The sequence below is a fragment of the Microtus pennsylvanicus genome, chromosome 12 (assembly GCF_037038515.1).
Source record: "Microtus pennsylvanicus isolate mMicPen1 chromosome 12, mMicPen1.hap1, whole genome shotgun sequence".
Classification (NCBI taxonomy): domain Eukaryota; kingdom Metazoa; phylum Chordata; class Mammalia; order Rodentia; family Cricetidae; genus Microtus; species Microtus pennsylvanicus.
In genome coordinates this window covers 82,894,083-82,915,643 of record NC_134590.1, presented here as the reverse complement: position 1 = coordinate 82,915,643, position 21,561 = coordinate 82,894,083, and the positions used below count along the sequence as shown (strand labels likewise).

The window sequence follows — 21,561 nt, the reverse complement described above, 5'->3', positions numbered from 1 at the left end:
ATCTGCATTCTCTAAATTTACTAAGGGAATATATTACAAATCTCTAACAAATTTTCATGGACACCATAAAGCTTTCTCTGCCCACTGAGCTTTAGTGTGCCTCACCCCTCCGCCTTCCAGGCACTTGCCTAAGGAGGCCCAGCACCAGAACCAGAAGGAGACGGACAGAAAAACACTCTGGGAAATCTAAGATTCTAAGACAGTGGAACTGTGTCCAAACTCTCTTTCCTATTTTACAGCAAATGACCTAAGGCAAATAAAGTACCCTTAGGAAAATGTGGCCCCTTGTATAAATAGAAAAGTTAAACAAAATGCTCATTGCTTTTATAACATACATGTGATACTAGAGATTGAATTTAGGCCTGGCATCTCCTAGGCCAACCACTCCAGCACAGAGCTACAGTCCCTTTCTTTTTGTATTGTGAGTCAGGTTTTCACTAAGTTACTCAGGCTCTGTCTTTGAACTAATAATTTGTCTGCCTCAGCATCCTAAGTAGCTGAGATAAGAGTTCAGTCTAACAGGGGTGGCTCTAATCTGCTTCGTTTGTTGTTTTTTGAAACAAGTGTTTGCTACGTATCCCCGGCTGGTCTGTAGGTTGCTGTGCAGCCCCAGCTGGTCTGTAACTTGTTGTGTAGACCAGGCTGACATAAAACTTGCAGAAGAGTTGCAACCTCGGGTTACCAAATGCCAGGATTACATGTACCAATACACCTAGCCTTCTAAGTGGCCTTTGAAGTTATTAAATAACAATGGAGAATTTGGGAGGCCTTATCTTTTCTGAATATTTGGTTCTGGTTTTAGACAAAACTTTAAGCAAGTACGTGATGAGTGTTCGGATTTAGTCATAAATTTGAGAAGGGAGCAGTATCTGCAGTGGGCTGGTTTCAAGCTAGTAGTGCTTGCCAAGAGGTGTGCAGGTCAAAAAAGGCAAATGGTCAAGGCCAACAAAGGATAACAATGGGAATCACCAGCTATTAGGGGGAAGGGGGAAGCAGGGGAATTAACAGGGGAGGGCAGAGGGAGGACAATGCGGAAGGAATATGAGGAAAGAGTGATAACACTAAGGATGTTACAAAGACACATTATGTGTTTATTTAAAATATACATGTATATATGTACATAAACATTTGTGTATATACAGGTAGTTTAAACGGGTGATAATGCTGCACTATTCTGTCTAATGACCGGAGTGTAGTATAGGAAAATTCTAATAAATTCTGATGAATGACTATGTGATGAGATATTCATATGTCATCATTAACTTTGTATAATAGGATATAAAGATGGAAATCAAAATAATTAAACAAAAACCTTTAGGGAGTACAGGAAAGAGTTAAGAGTACTGGCTCAGAGTTAATAGCTTTTGCTGCTCTTACACAGGACCTGAGTTCGATTCCCAGTACCAACGTGGCAGCTCACAACTACCTGTAACTCCAGCTCCTGGAGTTCTGACACTCTCTTCTGATCTCAGCAGGCTCCTATACACACATGCTACATATACATATATACTCAGGCACATACACATAAAAACAAACAATTTAACAATTTTTAAAAATTTAAGGCTGGTGTAATGGCTCTGTGGGTAAAGGCACACGCCATGTAAGCTCAGTCCCTGAATTCAAACTCTGAAATCCATGCAGAGAATGCAAATAGAACCTTATCTATCCCCATGCACAAAACTCAAGTTCAAATGGATCAATGACCTCAATATAAAAACAACCACAATGAACCTCATTGAAGAAAGAGTGGGAAGTGGCCTTGAACGCACGGGCACAGGAGATCACTTCCTAAATAAAACACCAGTAGTACAGAGAAACAATTAATAAATGGAACCTCCTGAAACTAAGAAGTTTCTGTAAGGCAAAGGACACAGTCAATAAGACAAAACGGCAGCCTACCGAATGGGAAAAGATCTTCACCAACCCCACATCTGACAAAGGACTGATCTTCAAAATATATAAAGATATGCAGGGCGGTGGTGGCACACGTCTTTAATCCTAGCACTCGGGAGGCAGAGGCAGGTAGATCTCCACGAGTTTGAGGCCAGCCTGGTCTACAAGAGCTAGTTCCAGGATAGGCACCAAAAACTACAGAGAAACCCTGTCTTGAAAATCATTTTATATATATATGTGTGTGTGTGTGTGTGTGTGTGTGTGTATAGAACTCAAGAAACTGGACATCAAAATAACAAATAATCCAATAAAAAAAATGGGGCATAGATCTTAACTAAGAATTCTCAACAGAAGAACTGCAAATGCCCAAAAGACACTTAAGGAAATACTCAACATCCTTAGCCATCAGAGAAATACAAATCAAAACAAGTCTGAGATACCATCTTACACCTGTCAGAATGGCTAAGATCAAAAACACTGATGTCAGCTTATGCTGGAGAGGATGTGGGGTAAAGAGAACACTCCTCCATTGCTGGTGGGAGTGCAAACTTGTACAGCCACTCTGGAACAGTATGGCAGTTTCTCAGAAAATTTGGAATCAGTTTACCTCAAGACCCAGTAATATCCCTCTTGAACGCATACTCAAAGGATGGACATTCATACCGCAAAGATATTTGCTCAAATGTATTCATAATAGCATTGTTTTTAAAAGCCAGAACCTGGAAGCAACCTAGGTACCCCTCAACCAAAGAATGGATAAAGAAAATGTGGTACATTTACACAACAGAGTACTACTCAGCAGTGAAAACAATGACACCTTGAAATTTGCATGCAAATGGAACAAGAAAAAATCATCCTGAGTGAGGTAACCCAGACCCAGAAAGACAAACGTGGTATGTACAAACTCATAAGTGGATATTAGACACAAAGCAAAAGAAAACCAGTCTACAGTCCATGACCCCAGAGAAGCTAGGTAACAAGAAAAACCCTAAGAGAGACATACATGGATCCCCCTGGAAAGGGGAATTAGACAAAATTCCTGAGAAAATTGGGAGTGGGGAAGGAGAAGGGAGGGCAGAAGGGGAGGGGAGGGGCGAAGGAGAGGAAGGAGAACATGAGGGAACAGGATGTTTGAGATGGGGGAAGGACAGAGAGGGAGAGCGAGGATAGAGATATCTTGATTATGGGAGTTATTATGGGGTTAGCAAGAAACCTGGCACTAGGGAAATTCTCAGGAATCCATAAGAGTGACCCCAGCTAATACCTAAGCAATACTGGAGAGGGTGCCTGAACTGGCCTTCCCCTGTAATCAGATTGATGACTACGTTGTCATCATAGAACCTTCATCCAGCAACTGATGGAAGTAGATGCAGAGATCCACAGCTTAGCCCTGGGACGAGTTTCCGGAGACCAGTACAAGAGAGGAAGGAGACATGAGCAAAGGGTCATGACCATGACGGGGACACCCACAGAAACAGCTGACCTGAGCCATGAGAGCTCACTGACTCTGGACTGGTACAGCGGGGGAACTCGCATAGGACTAAACTAGGCCCTGAATGTGGTGACAGCTGTGTGGCTTCTGCAGTCTGTGGGGCACTGGCAGCGGGACCAGGATTCAACCCTAGTGCTTGAATTGGTGTTTGGAGCCCATTCTCTTTGGAGGGATACCTTGCTCAGCCTAGATATGGGGGGAGAGCCTCGGTTGTGCCTCAAAGTCCTCAAAGTGATGTGTCAGACTTTGTTGACTCCTCTAGGGAACCCTCTCTGAGGAGTGGATGGGGGCTGGGGTGTGGGAGGAGCAAGAGGAGGGGAGGGGGTAGAGACTGGGATAAATACATAAAATGAGAAACTGTTTTAAAAAATAAATTTAATATAAAAAAAAAGCAGCCTTCTTCAGGGGCTGTGATGAGTCATAAGAATGCACTACACGAATACTCAATAAACCACGGTGGCTTACTTTGCTAAGAAAGGAGTTTTATCTTGCTGCTTATGTAGCTGTTTTATATGTGACCTACCACTTTATAAATTCATTTCATCATAAATTATATATAATTTACTATCATCATTAGATAACATGACTTTTCAGAAGCAATCATAATAATTAGAATTACTAATTGTAAAGCAAAACAATTTTATCAGTCAAAATACAAGTATTTATTAAATATGGTTGACATGACTTTTCTGTGTGACATGAAAACTCAAATCAGAAATAGGAAGAGCCTAAATTAGAAGTTCCCTTTTTTGAAACAGTGCACTAGGCCACAGTCCTAAAAATTAATGTGCCAAGAACATCTCATAAGGATTCCCACGGTTGACAGCGGCCATGTGCAGCATGATACATCCAGCAGAGAACCGGCTCCAAGGGATTTGCTCCATCCTGCTTTCCTGTCAACTGTTTTACTACCAGTTCTCCCCATAGATGTGATAACTCACAGGACCATGCAAATTAAAACAGGAAACGTCACACTTTTAAGGGCTGTTCATGGTCTATTTTTTTTTCTTTTTTGTTTTTCAAGACAGGGCTTCTCTGTATAGTTTTGGAGCCTGTCCTGGAACTAGCTCTTGTAGACCAGGCTGGCCTTGAACTCACAGAGATCCGCCTGCCTCTGCCTCCCGGGTGCTGGGATTAAAGGCGCCACCACCGCCCCAGCTCTGTTCACGTTCTTACTGCAGCCTGCACATCCACACAGAGGGAAGCAACCTCTTCCTTCTTGCTCTCCCTCACCTAGACTAGCTGGAGACAGGTCATGAACCAAGACAAAGCCAGAAAGTAAATCTTTAAGCATTTGAAAGATATTCTTGGGCATGCTTTCAACCGCATTCCTGGATCCAATATTTACTATGTTTTCATGATGAGCCGGTCTTACTTGACCACTGCTGGAGTCAGAACAAAGCATACATAATGACACATTATGAAAACACCACAATGAAGCCTACCACTCTGTATACTTAAACGATAAAGACAATGTGGAAAGTTAAGAAAAGGCCATCCTCATGGAGCTAGGATGGTTAGGAATGGTAAATACACAGGAATGTACGAGATGAAGAGATTACGTGGCTTTACAGGGCGTTTTTAAAGGAAAACATTCAGATTCCAATCAACATGACACAGGATGTCACATGACCTCTATGAGCTTCGGTTTTCCTTCTTCAAATGAAAATGGGATGGCTAGACAAGCGGTCACTATCCTTAAAGATGGGCCAAACTTGAATGGGGCCACTGTGACGGCTCAGCCGGCACAGACACTTGCCTCCAAGCGTGATGACCAGAACTCAACCCTCAGGTTTGGCGCATACTCCTGTACACATACTTATGGACATTCATACACAATAAGCAAAGAAATGCAATATGAACTAAAAAAAAAAAAAAACCTTGGCTAGCAGGCTTGGCAGGTAAAGGTGCTTGCTGTGCAAGCCTGGCAAAGTGAGAAGGATCCTGGGAACCCACACAAAGGTGGAAGAAAACTGACTTTACGAGTTGTCCTCAGAACTCCATGGCACGGGCAGCACATGCAGATGCGCATGCATGCACGCGCGCGCGCACACACACACACACACACACACACACACACACACACACGCTAATCGTGACAACTTTGAAATGGTGGCAATCACCCTAGACAGAAAGGTGGGGAACTCGGACTCTCTTCCAGACATTCTCACCTGGTATGAATGAGTTTTCCAGGGCCGTGATAAATCACAAATTACATCACTAACATCTTTTAAAATAAGCGCCATGAAAAGCTACAGAGCCCTGTTCCAGATAACTAGCAAGGTTCATTAAGACCTATGATTCCGTGAGTCTTTTACTATTATTGTGTTTGTGTGCACGCACACACATGAACATTTGTGCATGCCATGGTGTACATGTTGAGATCAGAGGACAATGTGTTCTCTCCCTCCCACCATACAGCCCCAGGGGACCGAACTCAGGACTTTGGGCTTAGGGACAGGTGTTAACTGACTGAGTCACCCTACTAGTTTCTCTATGACTCTTAACAGTGCAAAACTGTAGGTGCTGGCGTGCCTACAGGGCAAGCTCTTGGGGTACACTGTATAGGAAGATGGCTTTGGATGGGCACATGAAAACAGTTGTGTGCTATAAAGGTTTTTAAAGTAGTAGCTTAGGGATGGAGAAGATGGTCCAGTGGACAAGAGCTCTTGATGTTCAAGCAGGAGAATGAGTTCGAATCTCCTGTACCTATGTAAGAGGCCATCTGTGAATACATATGGATGTTTAATCCCAGATTTGTGGGGTGTGGGCACAGGAGGCTGTCACGCTAGCCTCACACACAGGGAGAGGCCTGTCTCAAGGCACTAGGGCAGGGAGTGATGGAGCAGACACCCGACATCCTCTGGCTTCTGAGAGCACTCACAGCTGTGTGCGGAAGTGAGCATCAGTAAAGCCTCTACACACACACACACACGCTGAAGCCTATGAACTTAAAACCCCTGAACCACAGACCTTGCAGAGACAGAAGGAAGTTCTAACCAACTAACTGAACCAAAAATAAAGCCATCGATGCTGAAACCAACTGTAACCTGCCTTTCTAAGCTCAGAAAGGGCTGCAAAGCTCAGGAAAAGTGGACCTCTGCCGTATGTCTAGAAGGGGTGTCTGCCATACAAATTGTAAGTTGGAAAAGCATGGAAAATGGAGAGAAAGGAGAAACTCTAGCTGCTGAATCAGAAGACAGCCAGCTCAGAGCTACATGTGCATGCTATCCTAAATGAGCAGCTCTCTGTATCTGCAGTTAGAGCTATGAATTAAACACAATCAGAAAACTACTGTCCTTTAGAGTAACTGTGGACCTTTGCAGCAGGAGATTTTACTGAAGAATCAATTCAGAAAAATCCCAGGCTCTGTAAACACATGCAAACCTGAGCATGTGCATTCTGTGTCTCCGAACCTTTGTCTGTTTTAATATAGGGCATCACTACACAGCCCTAGACAGCACTGAATTCACAGCCCTGCTGGCCTCCTGAGATTACAAGAATTATATTATACCAGCTATGGCCGTGCATTCTTAGGACAAAAGAATTCATTTTTTTCTTCAGATCCTAAATGAGATCAAGAGGTCCAAACTGGTAAGGAGCCCACAAATTTAAATAAAATCAACTTTAAAAGATATTCATTTATAAAATTTTAAAAAGATAATTTAAGAAAAACCTGCTGCTAGAGAATTGGTATTTAATGCAGAGCATGGAGAAAAGAAATAGAATATTTTTATTTGAGAAACAAAACTCCAACCATACCATACCGCACATTGAGAAGCAGGGTGTTTCATATGTTCAGAATAACATTTATGAGACACTGTAACTCATTTAATTGGGTCATTATGGTGAGCAATGGGAAATGAACCAAACTGGTGGTACAATATCGCCCTCTGCTGGACTCAGATGGTAAAGACCCACCCCAAGGAATTGGCAAGACTAAGTGGAATACTTTCCCAGTTTAGCCCCAGTTTAGTCTGGGGTGATCTTCCATTAGCAGTTTCAATGCTATAGTGTGGCTTTACAGAAGCCAATCATGAACGCAGGGAAACAACCGCAGCAAAAGTCTGACTAGATTAAGGCTCACACCACAGGAAGGGGCCCTGTACGGTGCTGCAGGCCCAGGACAAACACTTGCGTTAAACAGATGGGATGTGTGTGTCAAACTGATTTCTAAACATTCGTGTTTGTACCGTAGATGGCTGCTGCTCTCCCTCAGTAATGGAGGGCCATTTCTCTTCTGCACTGGGAGATGCTCACTGCAGCGACGCACTAGTCAGACTCTGAGAACTGTCTACTGCTGTAGCATGACGACCCAAGGCGCCGCCAGAAACAGGACAAGAAACACACGTGTACAAGGGGGAACATCACAGAGGAAGGGCAGCAGAGTGTGAAAGCCAGCAGAAGGGAAATGTCATGTAGCCATTTCCTCTAGACTGAAACATTCTGTCACAAAAGGGACAGAGACACCCGAGGCTCATGGAATTGACAGGAGGGCTGGCAAAACATCTCAGCAGCTAAAGGTATTTGTGACCAAGCCTGACAACCATATCTGAGCTCTAGTCCTCCAAACAGTTTAAGGAAAGAACAGATCCCTGCAAGCTGTCCTCTGACCTCCACAGGCACAGTGTGACATCTGCTACACACACATATGCTACACGCACACACACGGACACCTGTGACATATGCTACACACACACAGCTGTGACATATTCTACACACACCTGTGACATGCTACACACACACTGTGACAAATGCTAGACACACACCTGTGACGTGCTACACACACACACTGCGACATATGCTACACGCACACTGTGACAAATGCTAGACACACACCTGTGACATGCTACACACACACACCTGTGACATATGCTACACACACACTGTGACAAATGCTAGACACACACCTGTGACGTGCTACACACACACTGTGACAAATGCTAGACACACACCTGTGACATGCTACACACACACATACCTGTGACATATGCTACACACACACTGTGACAAATGCTAGACACACACCTGTGACGTGCTACACACACACACTGCGACATATGCTACACACACACACTAAATATTTTGAAGGAAACAGTAAACTCACAGCACTCAGGAAGCTCACTAAAGTTAGAAAACTCATGAGGGTCCCCACCAGATAATAGATAAACAGCAAACAAGTTCAGGAAGACGAGATGCCTAGGTGGAGCAGCTGGGTACAGGCTGTATAGGGATCCACAATGCAGCTTTCACGAGTCCCCATTGTGGCCTTTTCAGTGACACCGCTGTGAGTAACTTATGCTCCAGTAAGCAATCGCAGCAAACTTCCTGGCTCCCCAAGTTCACCAGCTGGAACCGTTAATGTTTGTCCTCTTTATCTGAACTGAAGAGATGTGGACGCGCCAGCAGAGTAAGGCAGCCATGTTAAAATAGGTTTCCTTAAAACTAACAGGATGCTTGCGCTGAAACGGCTTTAGGAGCTTCCTTCTACATACCGGCCAGGTGGTCACCAGTCCTCGGTTTAATCTGTGTTAGAGAACTTATCCTCTCTGGCTAAGTCCTTTGGGATGAGAAGTACTTCCATCCCGAGTCTACCTTCTTAATATGGCTGTCTCTACTGTCTTGTTCTCAAGCAGAAACCTCCATCTAAGTGTGACATTCTAAGAACAGGAGCACTAAGCAAAGACCACTGTCACCGTTTCACCACAGATGGGCTGAGCTCCAACGTCATCCACCCTGTGTCCCACTCGGTATCATCTAACTAGCTCTGTCTCTAACCAGTTCTAACCGACGTTCCCGAGATGTCGGTCCTTTAATGTGGCAGCTACTTTTTAAACTCAAGTATAAGAACCCATATTTATTATCATTTCATCTTTCTAGACTGTTCTTGTTCAGAAGCTCTTGTGAATTAACCATAGCATCTGGCATGCCTACTGCACTCTCAAGCCTGTGTCCTGGAGCCCATAGGGACAGGGAAAGAGCCCTGGTGACACGGGGACTCCCTGCACTCCAGTGAGGTTTGTGTTCCCATGCGCAGGCGTCATCAAAGGGCTTCTGTGTCTCCCTTAGGAGACTAGAACTTGGGAGGACAGAAAGACAAGACCCAGCAACTATTTTCATCCTCTTCCCTCAGTGGAGTTCACATGGCTGACCATGGGCATGTTAGGAGCACTGTCCAGCTTAGGACCAGCCACTCATCCAGCTCCTGCGGATGCAGACAGTCCAGCATAAACCAGCCGACTGTGTTCCGGCCCTGCCGTGTTCCGGTCATTCTCAGGAAGGTATCACGAGAAGGAGTGGTCAGTGGCAGCCATGTTCCACCAGCTCTCCAGATGCTGCAGATACGCTTTGCTCCAGCAAACTTCTTCTGTGTTGTTCTTCCTCGTGCCCAATGCCTACGACTCACACCCGCGGTGCTACTGGGCTGGAATCTTACGGACATTTGCAGCCAAGCTCACCAGCGGCTAGTGTTCACAAGTACTCACCTTTGGAAAAGCTGAGCGGTACTTTGTCCCCAATCGCCTGGAAAGTGTGCTGCCTTTAGCATCCCTGAGGCTGCTGAAATCTATGTTAAAATGTAATTTACTGAGCCAGAGCACTCAACCCCAATTAGGAAAGCCTCACTTCGTGGAGCCGCCATTCTCCCGAAAATGGTAACTCAGCTTTCTGTTTTTGAGAAAGATCACATTTTGCCTGACAGAAAGTCAGAAGCAAAGTAGGATTTTCAGAAGTCGACTCTATCACTATGAGCAGTGCACCAGCATTCCAAACAGGTCTGCGCATGTCCTAGCCAACCTACACAAATCTCCCTCAGCAGTTCTTGTGTGCCTTACTCAGGGAAGGATCTGCTTTTCTGGTTGTTATCCTAACAGATCAAAGTCTCCTTCTTATATTTGCATTCAAGTGACTCTGTCATTGTTGGGTTTCTTGTTGTTGTTTTGTTTTATTTGTAACTGATCTCAGTTTTGCAAAATTAAACTTGCCTGTTCAACTTGGGCAACAGTTACATATCAGGTTACTCACAACACTCTTTCATAAGTTTTTCAGAAGAAAAAAAGGTCGCCCCTCCCCCGCTCCTGCTTACCTTCAGGATCTTACTCTACAGCCTGAGATGAAATCATGATCCCCTGCCATACATACGCCTCGTTTCTCAGTCTTACCCTTTTAAAAGGATGATTTCTTGAGATAGGCTTTCCCAGGCTGTCACAGCAGCCGTCCTGCCTCAGCTGCCCAAGTGCTGTGTCACAGGCAGGAATCCCCAAACCTGGCTTCTCAATTCTTTATAGGGAATTTTCTCTAAACTTACTTTTATTGGTTAGAATAATTTGGTTTGGATTAAAATCTGAATTTTTGCTTTCTCTAAATGTCCAAAGACTTATAACTTATCTTTTGGCCCAGGTGTTTATGCCAGTTTTTCTTATATTGAAATTCACCCAATTCACCGGGTGGTGACACACACCTTTAATCCCAGCACTTAGGAGGCAGAGGCAGGCAGATTTCTCTAAGTTCAAAGCCAGTCTGGTTCACAGAACAGGCACCATAGCTACTGAGAAAGCCTGTCTCAAAACACCTAATTCGCCAAAATGTATAACCCAAGTTCTCCCCCCCCCCACCCTATCTCAGAAACATATTTTTTCTAATTCTTAATTTTGAGCTGGCAAGATGGTTCAGAAGGTAAAGGCACCTGTTGAGTTCGGTACCTGAGACCCACATGACAGAAAAACAGAATCATTTACTCCAAGTTGCTCTGACATCTACACGTGTACATACACACACAATAAAATGTAAAAAGAAATTTAAGAGTATTAATTTTTCAAACTATAGTCTTTGTAACAATAGCACCAGTGAGTTTGCTTAGAATGAAAATTCCTAGGCTCTACTTGACTAAATACATACAAATCTCCGGAATTTACCAGATTGGGCTCAAATTCCTGACAGCCCTTCTGTCCCAGCCTCCTGAATACTGGGATTACAGAGAGAAGCCACCATGCCTAGCTATGAATAAATCTTATACTTGTTATACAGTTGAGAAGCCACTATTGTGGTTGTTTGAAAGAAGATGGCCCTCATAGGGAGGAGCACTATTAGGAGGTGTGTCCTTGCTGGAGGAAGCCTGTCGCTGTGGGGGTGGGCTTTGAGGTCTCCTGTGCTCAAGCTACTTCTAAAAATCAAGATGTGGGACTCTCAGCTCCTCCAGCACCATGTCTGCCTGCACGCCACCATGTCCCTCCATGACGAGAATGGACTGAATCTCTAAAACTGTAAGCCAGCTCCACTTAAATGATTTTCTTCTAAGAGTTTCCCCGGTCAAAGTGTCTCTTCACGGCAATAGAAACCTTAACCAAGACAACTATCTAAAAGAAGAAACTTCAAATTCAAAATTTCTCAAATTATGTACTTTAATCTAAATGTGATTCTTATCGACCTAACTTCTTAGACTGTGGGTGGCAACCACATCTGGCGTCACATACCTGGATGTGGTGGGGTTGCAAGAAAAAAGACTGACACCAAAAATTAGCTCAAACTCAACTGTGTAATAAATATGAGGCACTTCTGGCCATGCTTGCTCATGTCCCATCATGCAACTCCACCGCAGCCTTACTTCTGACACACAGCACACACAGCATGCCCAGCCTTAGTTCTGACACACGGCACACACAGCATGCCCAGCCTTAGTTCTGCATGCACGGCACACACAGCATGCCCAGCCTTAGTTCTGCACACACGGCACACACAGCATGCCCAGCCTTAGTTCTGCACGCACGACATGCACGGCACACACAGCATGCCCAGCCTTAGTTCTGCACACACGGCACACACAGCATGCCCAGCCTTAGTTCTGCATGCACGGCACACACAGCATGCCCAGCCTTAGTTCTGCATGCACGGCACACACAGCATGCCCAGCCTTAGTTCTGCACACACGGCACACACAGCATGCCCAGCCTTAGTTCTGCACGCACGACATGCACGGCACACACAGCATGCCCAGCCTTAGTTCTGCACACACGGCACACACAGCATGCCCAGCCTTAGTTCTGCATGCACGGCACACACAGCATGCCCAGCCTTAGTTCTGCATGCACGGCACACACAGCATGCCCAGCCTTAGTTCTGCACGCACGACATGCACGGCACACACAGCATGCCCAGCCTTAGTTCTGCACACACGGCACACACAGCATGCCCAGCCTTAGTTCTGCACGCACGACATGCACGGCACACACAGCATGCCCAGCCTTAGTTCTGCATGCACGGCACACACAGCATGCCCAGCCTTAGTTCTGCACGCACGGCATGCACGGCACACACAGCATGCCCAGCCTTAGTTCTGACACACGGCACACACAGCATGCCCAGCCTTAGTTCTGCATGCACGGCACACACAGCATGCCCAGCCTTAGTTCTGACACACGGCACACACAGCATGCCCAGCCTTAGTTCTGCACACACAGCATGCCCAGAACAGCCTCGAACTCCTCACCGTTCAGCTTTCACGCCAAGTGCCAAGTGTGAGCCTCTCTCTCCAACTTACATTCCCATTTGTGCTTATTTTTGTTTTAAAAATTAGAAATTCCCAGCATACATTTACTACATGGTCTGAGATATACAAAATGACCTTACCTCTCTCACAGACAGCTGTGGTGGGAAGGAAACCGATAAAACCACACTGGTGAATTCAAACCCAGAGGCTTCAACCTTTTGGCACACCTAGAAGAGCATTACAAATATGTAAACTCCGAAGACTTGCGGAAATGTGGCTCTAATCATAGAGTTCCTCCCAGGACGTGATACTGCACAGCTCCCCAACATTCACTTAGCAGCCAGGGGCTGAGGCTCAGCGGTACTGTGCTGGCCCAGCATGTGCCAGGACAACTCTCGTGCTGCCCGAAACAAAGGCAAAGCAACAAAACTGATGCATTCAGTGGAGCACTCTTCACAGACATCATGAGAGTGAGCACTTCTTAGTTCTCACCCCACAAAACTGGCAGTTTCAGGACATGCTGAGTGTCAGACAGTTCCTATTAAGTTTGCCATCTGTTGATATACTTTCAGAATAGTTGGTCTTTTCTAATGAAGACGAGATTCCAGTGATTAACGCGTACAGACCAAGTTCAAATGAGTGGTATTGTTAGGACCGTTGGTCTAAGAGTCCTTGCTTAAAGGCTACGCTGTTTCTGACAACACCTATAATGAGGTGGTTTACCTTTGCAATAAACTCTTTCTCACAGAATTCTTGAAGAATTCCTAAGCAAATATTGCACACACTCGAGTTTGAAGGGTCAGAAGCAATGCTTTTGTCTTCTGTGGCAGAGATCCCTTCTTGTCCGTTTCCACTCAAATTATCTGTCCCATCTTCTTGAAGACGAATTTTCTTCAATGGTGGGTTTGGAACTTCCAAAATTAATTCATCTTTTTCAGTTTCAAGAAATTTCTGTAGATCATTTAACAACTCCTAAAAAGTTAAGAAAAAGCAGAAACATTTTAAAGCGGCTTTAAGATTCCTAAGATGAAGTGTAAAAGTCAGCAAAGTGTAGTAATGTGTCTTCTTGTTTTTAATTGGTAGTCAAGGGCCTTCCCAAAATAACTACAAACCAGACTTGTACATTTCTTGACGGAGCCTTTTTATTTAAGATTAGGGTTTTAGTAATTTGTGAAATTCTTTTGGAAAAGTATACACATATATAACATTTGGCTAGTATATGGAATAAATGCATTAATAATAAATTCGATCATCAGTAATGCATGGATGGATGCTGCACACAGGATGTGCCTACCGATGAGCACCATGATTAAAGGCGTGTACTGCCCCCTTACAATTGCTTTCCTGGATCCCAGCCCTCTGGTCCCACTAGAGCACTCAGAGGCAGAGGGAGCAGATCCTCGTGAGTTCAAGCACCCAGGGCTACATAGTGAAGCACTGTCTCAAAGCAAGGTGTAGAGAGGATTATAACAGCACAGACTCATACAATGCTGGTTTATATCAATTCAGGAGTATCCAATTTACTACAGCAGTGACTTTCTAGATCTGAGAGATTAATCTGTGGCGATGCACTGCAATAGAAATATCTTACATTCTAAGAGCCCGGACCTCAGTCAAAGTTCATGGCGCGCCTTGAAGTCACTTCAGACTGCTGTACTGGTATGTGTTTAGCCTGTCTGTTTAACCAACCTTTAAGGGAGCAACAACCAACCTTACTTGCCTGGGCCTTCCCACATAATCCTTTATAACCCAAGATAACATATAGCTATGATCTTAAATTATGTACTCTCCCATACCCTTGGCCCAAGAGCAATGCACATGTGTCTGCATGTGTACTATGATAATCATTTGCTAGAAACAGCAAATAGGCCAAAAGCAGCCTTATAAAATGAATATTCACCGTAAATACTGAAAGAAGCATTCAGCTATTGCCTGATAGGGTTTGCTACCTGGGTCAGTTGAAGTCGGAACTAACTCCTTATAAAACTGCTAAATATTTCTGCAAAGTTTTCTCACTCCTTCATGTGATGATTTCTATGCTGTTTAATAAAAGAAATAGTGAGATGGCTGAGTGCTGTAGGAGCTCCTTCAGCCAATAGCCTTTAAGATATCAGCCCACTTGGGTGTGGTCTCTTATACTATAAATGCCAATATAAAGGGCACACACATGCTCTTTCTTCCAGCTGTTAGACGCGGTTCCTGTTCCCCATTCATGCAGAAGACTGTGATCTGAGAGTCTACCCCTAAAAAAATTTATTTAAGATTAGGGTTTTAGCTTAAATAATTTGAGATACTCAATTCTGACACTGTGTGGGATTTCTTTTTAGCATCCATCTTCATCTGGCGCCCACGTGGATCCCAACTCCACACCTACCAGGTGGACTGGTCTAAAAGGGCCAAAAGGTCCACAGCCCAGAAGGTCTCCCATCCCTGCCCACCTGGCTTGGTTTCACCTACTAGGCTGTTTTTTGGCAAAACCCTACTACAGCAGAACTAAATGCGGTGACTTGTAAACTTCCCAGGCTCGTGCATGCTCTCCCTCTCCATTGCTGCTTTCCCTGCCAGGCAGCGACTTGGGCAGCTTCTGGCTTGTGCTACCTGTTCGTGAGCTCTGGGTTCCTTGCTCCGTGTACGGAATGGATTCAACTGCTCTTAATTTGTCAAGCAAAGCATACTTGTCAGTATTTAACCAGGCACCAACGCAGGAAACCAAAGCGGCGCAGGACTGTTCATGCCGCCACCCTTCGCGTTTCTTATTACACTTACAACAATTTACCAAAATCTCGTAAGAGAGGTAACTACTTAATTAATAAATAAATCAATAAACTTGAAAGTTATTTAATGGCAGACAGTATTATCATCCAGGAATTTAATAACCTTTTTGCTTATACTATGGATGGTAGTATTCTGCAAGGCTTATATGGTTTTTCTGATACATCCATTTATTGAATATTGGGACTTAGTTTTCTTTTTTATATTATATCCGTAAGAAAATGGTTTAATAACAAAGCCAAGAATGAGGCACTTTTAGGAATGATACAGTCCTTACAGACTAATAATGAACAGCTAGCTGACAGGATTAATAACCATCAAAAATCAAGAGTTATCTGAAAAAATAATACTATTGAAAAGGATAACATTAATTTGAAAAACAAAATCCAATCCATGTCAAAGGGTACTGAGAAATTATCTGAAAGAATTCATACTGTTGAATTTGACAATCAAAATCTGTTAAAAGATATGATAGGTTTACAGATAAAGTATCTCTCCAGGAAGGCAATTTGCATGTTATTCAAATTATGTCCAAGGATGAGATGTTATCCTTAAAACTTCAAACCTTGGAATCACATGTTCAGAATGAGGATGAGAGGCTAGGTGCCTCTATGAAATTATTAGAAATATAGGGGGCTGGAGAGATGGCTCAGCGGTTAAGAGCGTTGCCTGCTCTTCCAAAGGTCCTGAGTTCAATTCCCAGCAACCACATGGTGGCTTACAACCATCTGTAATGAGGTCTGGTGCCCACTTCTGGCCTTCAGGCATACACGCCAACAGAGTATTGTATACATAATAAATAAATAAATAAATAAATAAATAAATAAATAAATAAATATTTAGAAATATATACAGGCCAGGAGACTCAGGCTTTACAAAAGACGGTAGTAAAAATATGATATGATTGAGGAAATTACCAGAGCTAATAAGAAGGGAAACAATTGGAAATAATATGTGAACAATTTCCTAAATACATAATTTACCATTGCTTGGATGACATTCTGCTATCTGATTCAAATGTACATACTTTAGAAGGAATGTTTGAAGAAGTAAAGAAAGTTTTGCCTAAATGGGGATTACAAATTGCTTCTGAAAAAATACAAAGAGAATATTCTATCAATTACTTAGGTTATAAAATAGGTTGACAGAAAATTAGAACACAAAAGACACAAATTAAGAAAGATAATTGCAGACTCTTAATGACTTTCAATGATTGTTAGGAGATGGTTCCAGTCTACGACCCACTGATGGGATAACACCTGATCTAATAGTTCATTTAAACAAAACCTTAGATGGTGGCAAAGACTTAAATAGTCCCAGGGAATTAACATTGACTATGGTTGAAGAGAAACCACAGGAGGCACATGTGGATCAGGTAGGGTGGATCTCAATCTTAACTTAAGCATTTCTAATCAGATTGCCTCCAGAATTTCCCTATAGGAATTTTAATTCAGAGGGAAGATATTATCTTAGAGTGGATCGTTTTACCACATAATCCAAGTAAAAAAATTTAATAGCAATAGTCCCAAAAGTGATAGAATTAACCTTTTAAATATAACTAATTGGATCCTTCCCCGCATTGTACATGACACACCAATAACTGGAGCCTGTACATTCTACACTGATGCAAATAAATCAGGAAAGGCAGGTTACAAATCAGAAGATTTAAATAAGGTGGAATAAAGCTCTTATAATTCTGCCCAAAAGGCAGAATTATTTGCTATTCTCATGGTACTAAGGGATTTTAAAGAACCTCTCAATATAATTACTGATTCGCAATATACAGAAAGAATTGTCTTGCATACTGAAACTGCTGAATTTATACCAGATGATACAGAATTGACTTCATTATTCATATATAAGATTCATTATATCAAGATATAATCAGGAATAGGCTTTGTCCTATATACATAACACATATCCAATCCCATACAGGTCTGCCAGGTCCTCTAGCACAAGGTGTTGCTGAAATTGATTGATTATTGATTGGAAATATGCTGAAGGCCTGAGAATTTCATTTAAAAAAAAAACATTATGTCAATAGCAAAGGTTTAAAGAAAGAGTTTCCTATTACAGAGCAACAAGCTAAGCAGATTACAAAGAGATGTACTACTTGCTCTTTCTATAACCAAACACCACTACCTGCAGGCACTAACCCAAAGGGTACTCGAATGAAATCTGGCAGATGGATGTGATCTACTTTGCAGATTTTAGAAAATTAAAATATGTACACCACACCACTGACACTGATTCAGGTTTTCAATGGACAACTGTTTTGAGCTCAGAAAAGGCTGATTCAGTAATCATGCATTTATTAGAAGTTATGGCCATCATGGGTATACCTGCACAAATAAAGACAGATAATGGTCCAGCATATGTCTCTTTAAAAAAAGAAACAGTTTTTTGTTTATTATAATATAAAGCATATTACAGGTATACCAAACAATCCTACAGGTCAGACAGTTATAGAAAGATCAAATTGAACTATAAAGGATATGTTAAAAAAACAGAAAGGGATGGAAAATTCCCCCAGAAATAGATTGCATAATGCTTTATTAACCTTGAATTTTCTTAACACTTATGAGAAAGAAAACATCAGAAAGACATTGGATAACAGAAAAATTTCTGAATTAAATCAGCTGGTATATTTCAAGGATGTGTACCTCACAATGGAAACCAGGAGATGTGCTACGTTGGCTTTTTCCACAGGAAAATAAAATAGGATACCATGAAAATTAATAAAGATTCAGCTTGAAAAAGAGAAACCTCTTGAGAAAGGGAAATGACAGCTCAACCATGGAGGTGACAACCATCCATACAGGTGGTAAGGAAACCTCATAAGGGTTGGGACAGGGTTCTGTTCTTGTCTTTGCAGGAAAATACTCATTTTCAAAAAGTCAAAAGGCCCTGGACATCTAGATGCCTAAAGAGAAAAAGTAACTATCCAGATAGGCTCACCAGACAGAGAATAATGACTTATGAGGACAGGTCAGTTGAGGCTGAAAATCACTGAACATATATATGGTGCCCACTAGAATAATAGCCAAGGCTCACTTAAAAATCAAAGCAGGATTTGGAGTTAGCCAATGGCTCTATCATTCTCCAAATCTAAGCATATTGAAAAAAAAAAAACATCGGAGTTTCTGTCTCATGTCAGGAGCCATCGGATATGCGACAGAAAGAAGAAAGAATTTAGGAAAAATTTTACTTTTCTCCATAGCTATTTCTGTCTCTATTGTACTTTTCATTGATTATATGTCTATATCAATAGTGTTTAAGTTTTCCACAATGAACAATGAATTTTCCTGCAATAATCTTTGAAGTTTCCAGGAAGAAGATGGAGCACCACAAGGACTCCACCTGGTTGATATGACGTCATGATGCTGACAGTGCCACTATAAGACTGTTTTTTGGTACCAGCTGCTCAAAATGGTTCCAACCTGGTTAGCTGAAATGGTGCATCTTTTTACAAGATTCTGGGCAGAACTCCAAATAGGAACCTCAGAAAAACCCTACCGAATACTCAGAGACTATTTGCAATTATACCAGACAGTAATCTTGAAACGTAACCATCATTTTACTTTCATAGGATCCCATAGAAAGAACATCACCCTCGTGACAGCTGGAAGTATTTCTAGAAGACAACATCCCCTCTCCCAACAAAGTTTGTCCTCAGGGTTAGGGAAACCAATTAGAGGTTGATTATAATTGGTATAGGATTGGGAATTGGGGTGGAATTTATGTAGGATCAGGGATCTCTCTGGAAAAAAAAGAGGGAAATTGGATGGGATAATAGGTAGATTAGTGTGAGCTTACACTAATAATAATAGTGAGTAATAGAATGAATACTTGTGAACTATTATTTATAAACAATTTACTTTGGTATATATTGATATTGATACGAATTTAAATTTTATTGAATATGCTCCTATTTCTGTTTACAATATTTGTACACCTAGGCAAAGATATTTTGTCATATTATATGCATGCATGCTTCTATCTCTGCTTAAGACATTTTGTATATTGATACAATTTTAGGATATATTTATCATATTGCACTGTACATTTCTACCTCTGATCAAGAAACTTATACATTGTTTACATTTTGAGGTCATTGTCCTCATTTGTTGCACAGTTGTTTAAAGATTGTTTAATATTCTAATATGAAGTCTTAGTCTTTAAGCTACATAGGTATTAAGAATTATAGGTCAATAGTCATCCAAGTTTGTCATACTTATAGTAGATTAATCATGTTCTTTAGATTGTATTTCGCATAGATAGGTAATCTGCAACCACTTCAAAGAACTGTAGAATATGGCATTTAAATAACTTAAGATTCTGTTGATGTGAGACACAATTGCTCCTGGCTGCACTTATCTATTCCCAAGAGAATGTTGAGCACCGAAGACACTCCACAAACTGGCCTTTGGGCAAGGAATTGCCCATGCATCAACTGCTGACAAAATGCATGGTGTCCATACAGGACAACCAGAATACAAGGAAAAAAAAAGACTGTCAAATCTTACCAAGGAGCCGGGCGGTGGTGGCGCACGCCTTTAATCCCAGCACTCGGGAGGCAGAGGCCACTCGGGAGGCAGAGGCAGGTGGATCTCTGTGAGTTCAAGGCCAGCCTGGTCTACAAGAGCTAGTTCCAGGACAGGAACCAAAAAGCTACAGAGAAACCCTGTCTCGAAAAATAAAAAAAAAAATCAAAATCTTACCAAGACAGGGTAAGACAATTTTGAAAATTTCCTGCCTCTGAAAATGGTCTGTCAGTTACTCTAGGCCTTAGCCAAAGTTGATTGCTCCAACATTGCAAATGAGACTTTGGGCGATTACCCAGGTAGCCAGTTGTCTCTGTCATTTGTTGCACATTTTGGAAGATGCTTGATTGCACTTCCTCCTTACTCAAATAATATTATTTCCCTTCTCAGGTCTTTTATGGGGTTAAAGACTAGATAGTCACAGTTACTTTCTTCTCATGGCCAAGTTATTTCTAACACAAGACTAAGACTCCTTAGGATAGGATAGTTACTGAAACATTTATCTATGTTTGTTGCTTGATATTACTTATGCTGGTTGTAATTCTAATTTTTATACTTGATATCTGTTCTTATTGTATATAGTTTTGTATTAGGCTTAGAACTCTCTTATTTAAACAAAAGGGGGAGGTGCTGTAGGAATTTCTACAGCCAGTAGCCTTTAAGTTACCAACCCACATGGGTGTGGCCTCTTACACTATAAATGCCACCGTGTAAAGTGCACTTACTCTCTCTTCCAGCTGCCGGATTTGATTCCTGTTCCCTGTTCATACAGAGGACTGTGATCTGTGAGTCTACTCCTAAATAAATAACCCTTTATTATACTCAATTCTAAGCTTGTGTGGGATTTCTTTTTAGCATCCATCTTCAGCTGAGTGGTTAAGAACATGTAGTGTTCTTCCAGAAGACCACGTCAAGTGGCTCGCAACCGTGTAATTCCAGCTCCAGGGGACCCAAGCCTCTGGCCCCTATAGGCACCCACACAGGTGGCATACACTCACACAGGCACACTCATGATTAAAAATAAAATTTAAAAATGTGTTAAAAAAAATAAAAGAGCCAGGCGTTGTCAGCACACGCCTTTAATTCCAGGACTTGGGAGGCAGAGGCAGGCGGATCTCTGTGAGTTCAAGGCCATCCTGGTCTACAAGAGCTAGTTCCAGGACAGGCACCAAAGCTACACAGAGAAACCCTGTCTAGAAAAACAAAAAATAAAATAAAATAAAAAGAGAACAAAGCCCTTTGTTAGGAACAGACACAAAAGGAAAGACAGATAATAGGGATAAATTTACAAGACAGCCTTTGGGTGGGCACAGATTAGACTCACACACCAGAGAGACAGAGACACAAGGAGAATGAAGGAGAGAATTCAAATCTGG

At 42.3% G+C, this 21,561-nt stretch overlaps 1 protein-coding gene across 3 annotated transcripts in view; it reads right to left on the bottom strand.

The window, feature by feature from the left end:
• The window catches only part of Pus10 (pseudouridine synthase 10), an 86,444-nt gene that overhangs the window by 51,946 nt on the left and 12,937 nt on the right, over positions 1-21,561 (bottom strand). For all 3 annotated transcript variants that reach the window (XR_012907339.1, XM_075944506.1, XM_075944507.1), the window contains exons 3-4: positions 13,593-13,841; positions 13,010-13,096 (exon numbers count right to left, since the gene is read on the bottom strand). Coding sequence is in view for 2 of the 3 variants with exons in the window: in XM_075944506.1 (XP_075800621.1) it covers positions 13,010-13,096; positions 13,593-13,841 (336 nt within the window). In the remaining variant the exon portion in view is untranslated. The remainder of the gene's footprint in view (positions 1-13,009; positions 13,097-13,592; positions 13,842-21,561) is intronic.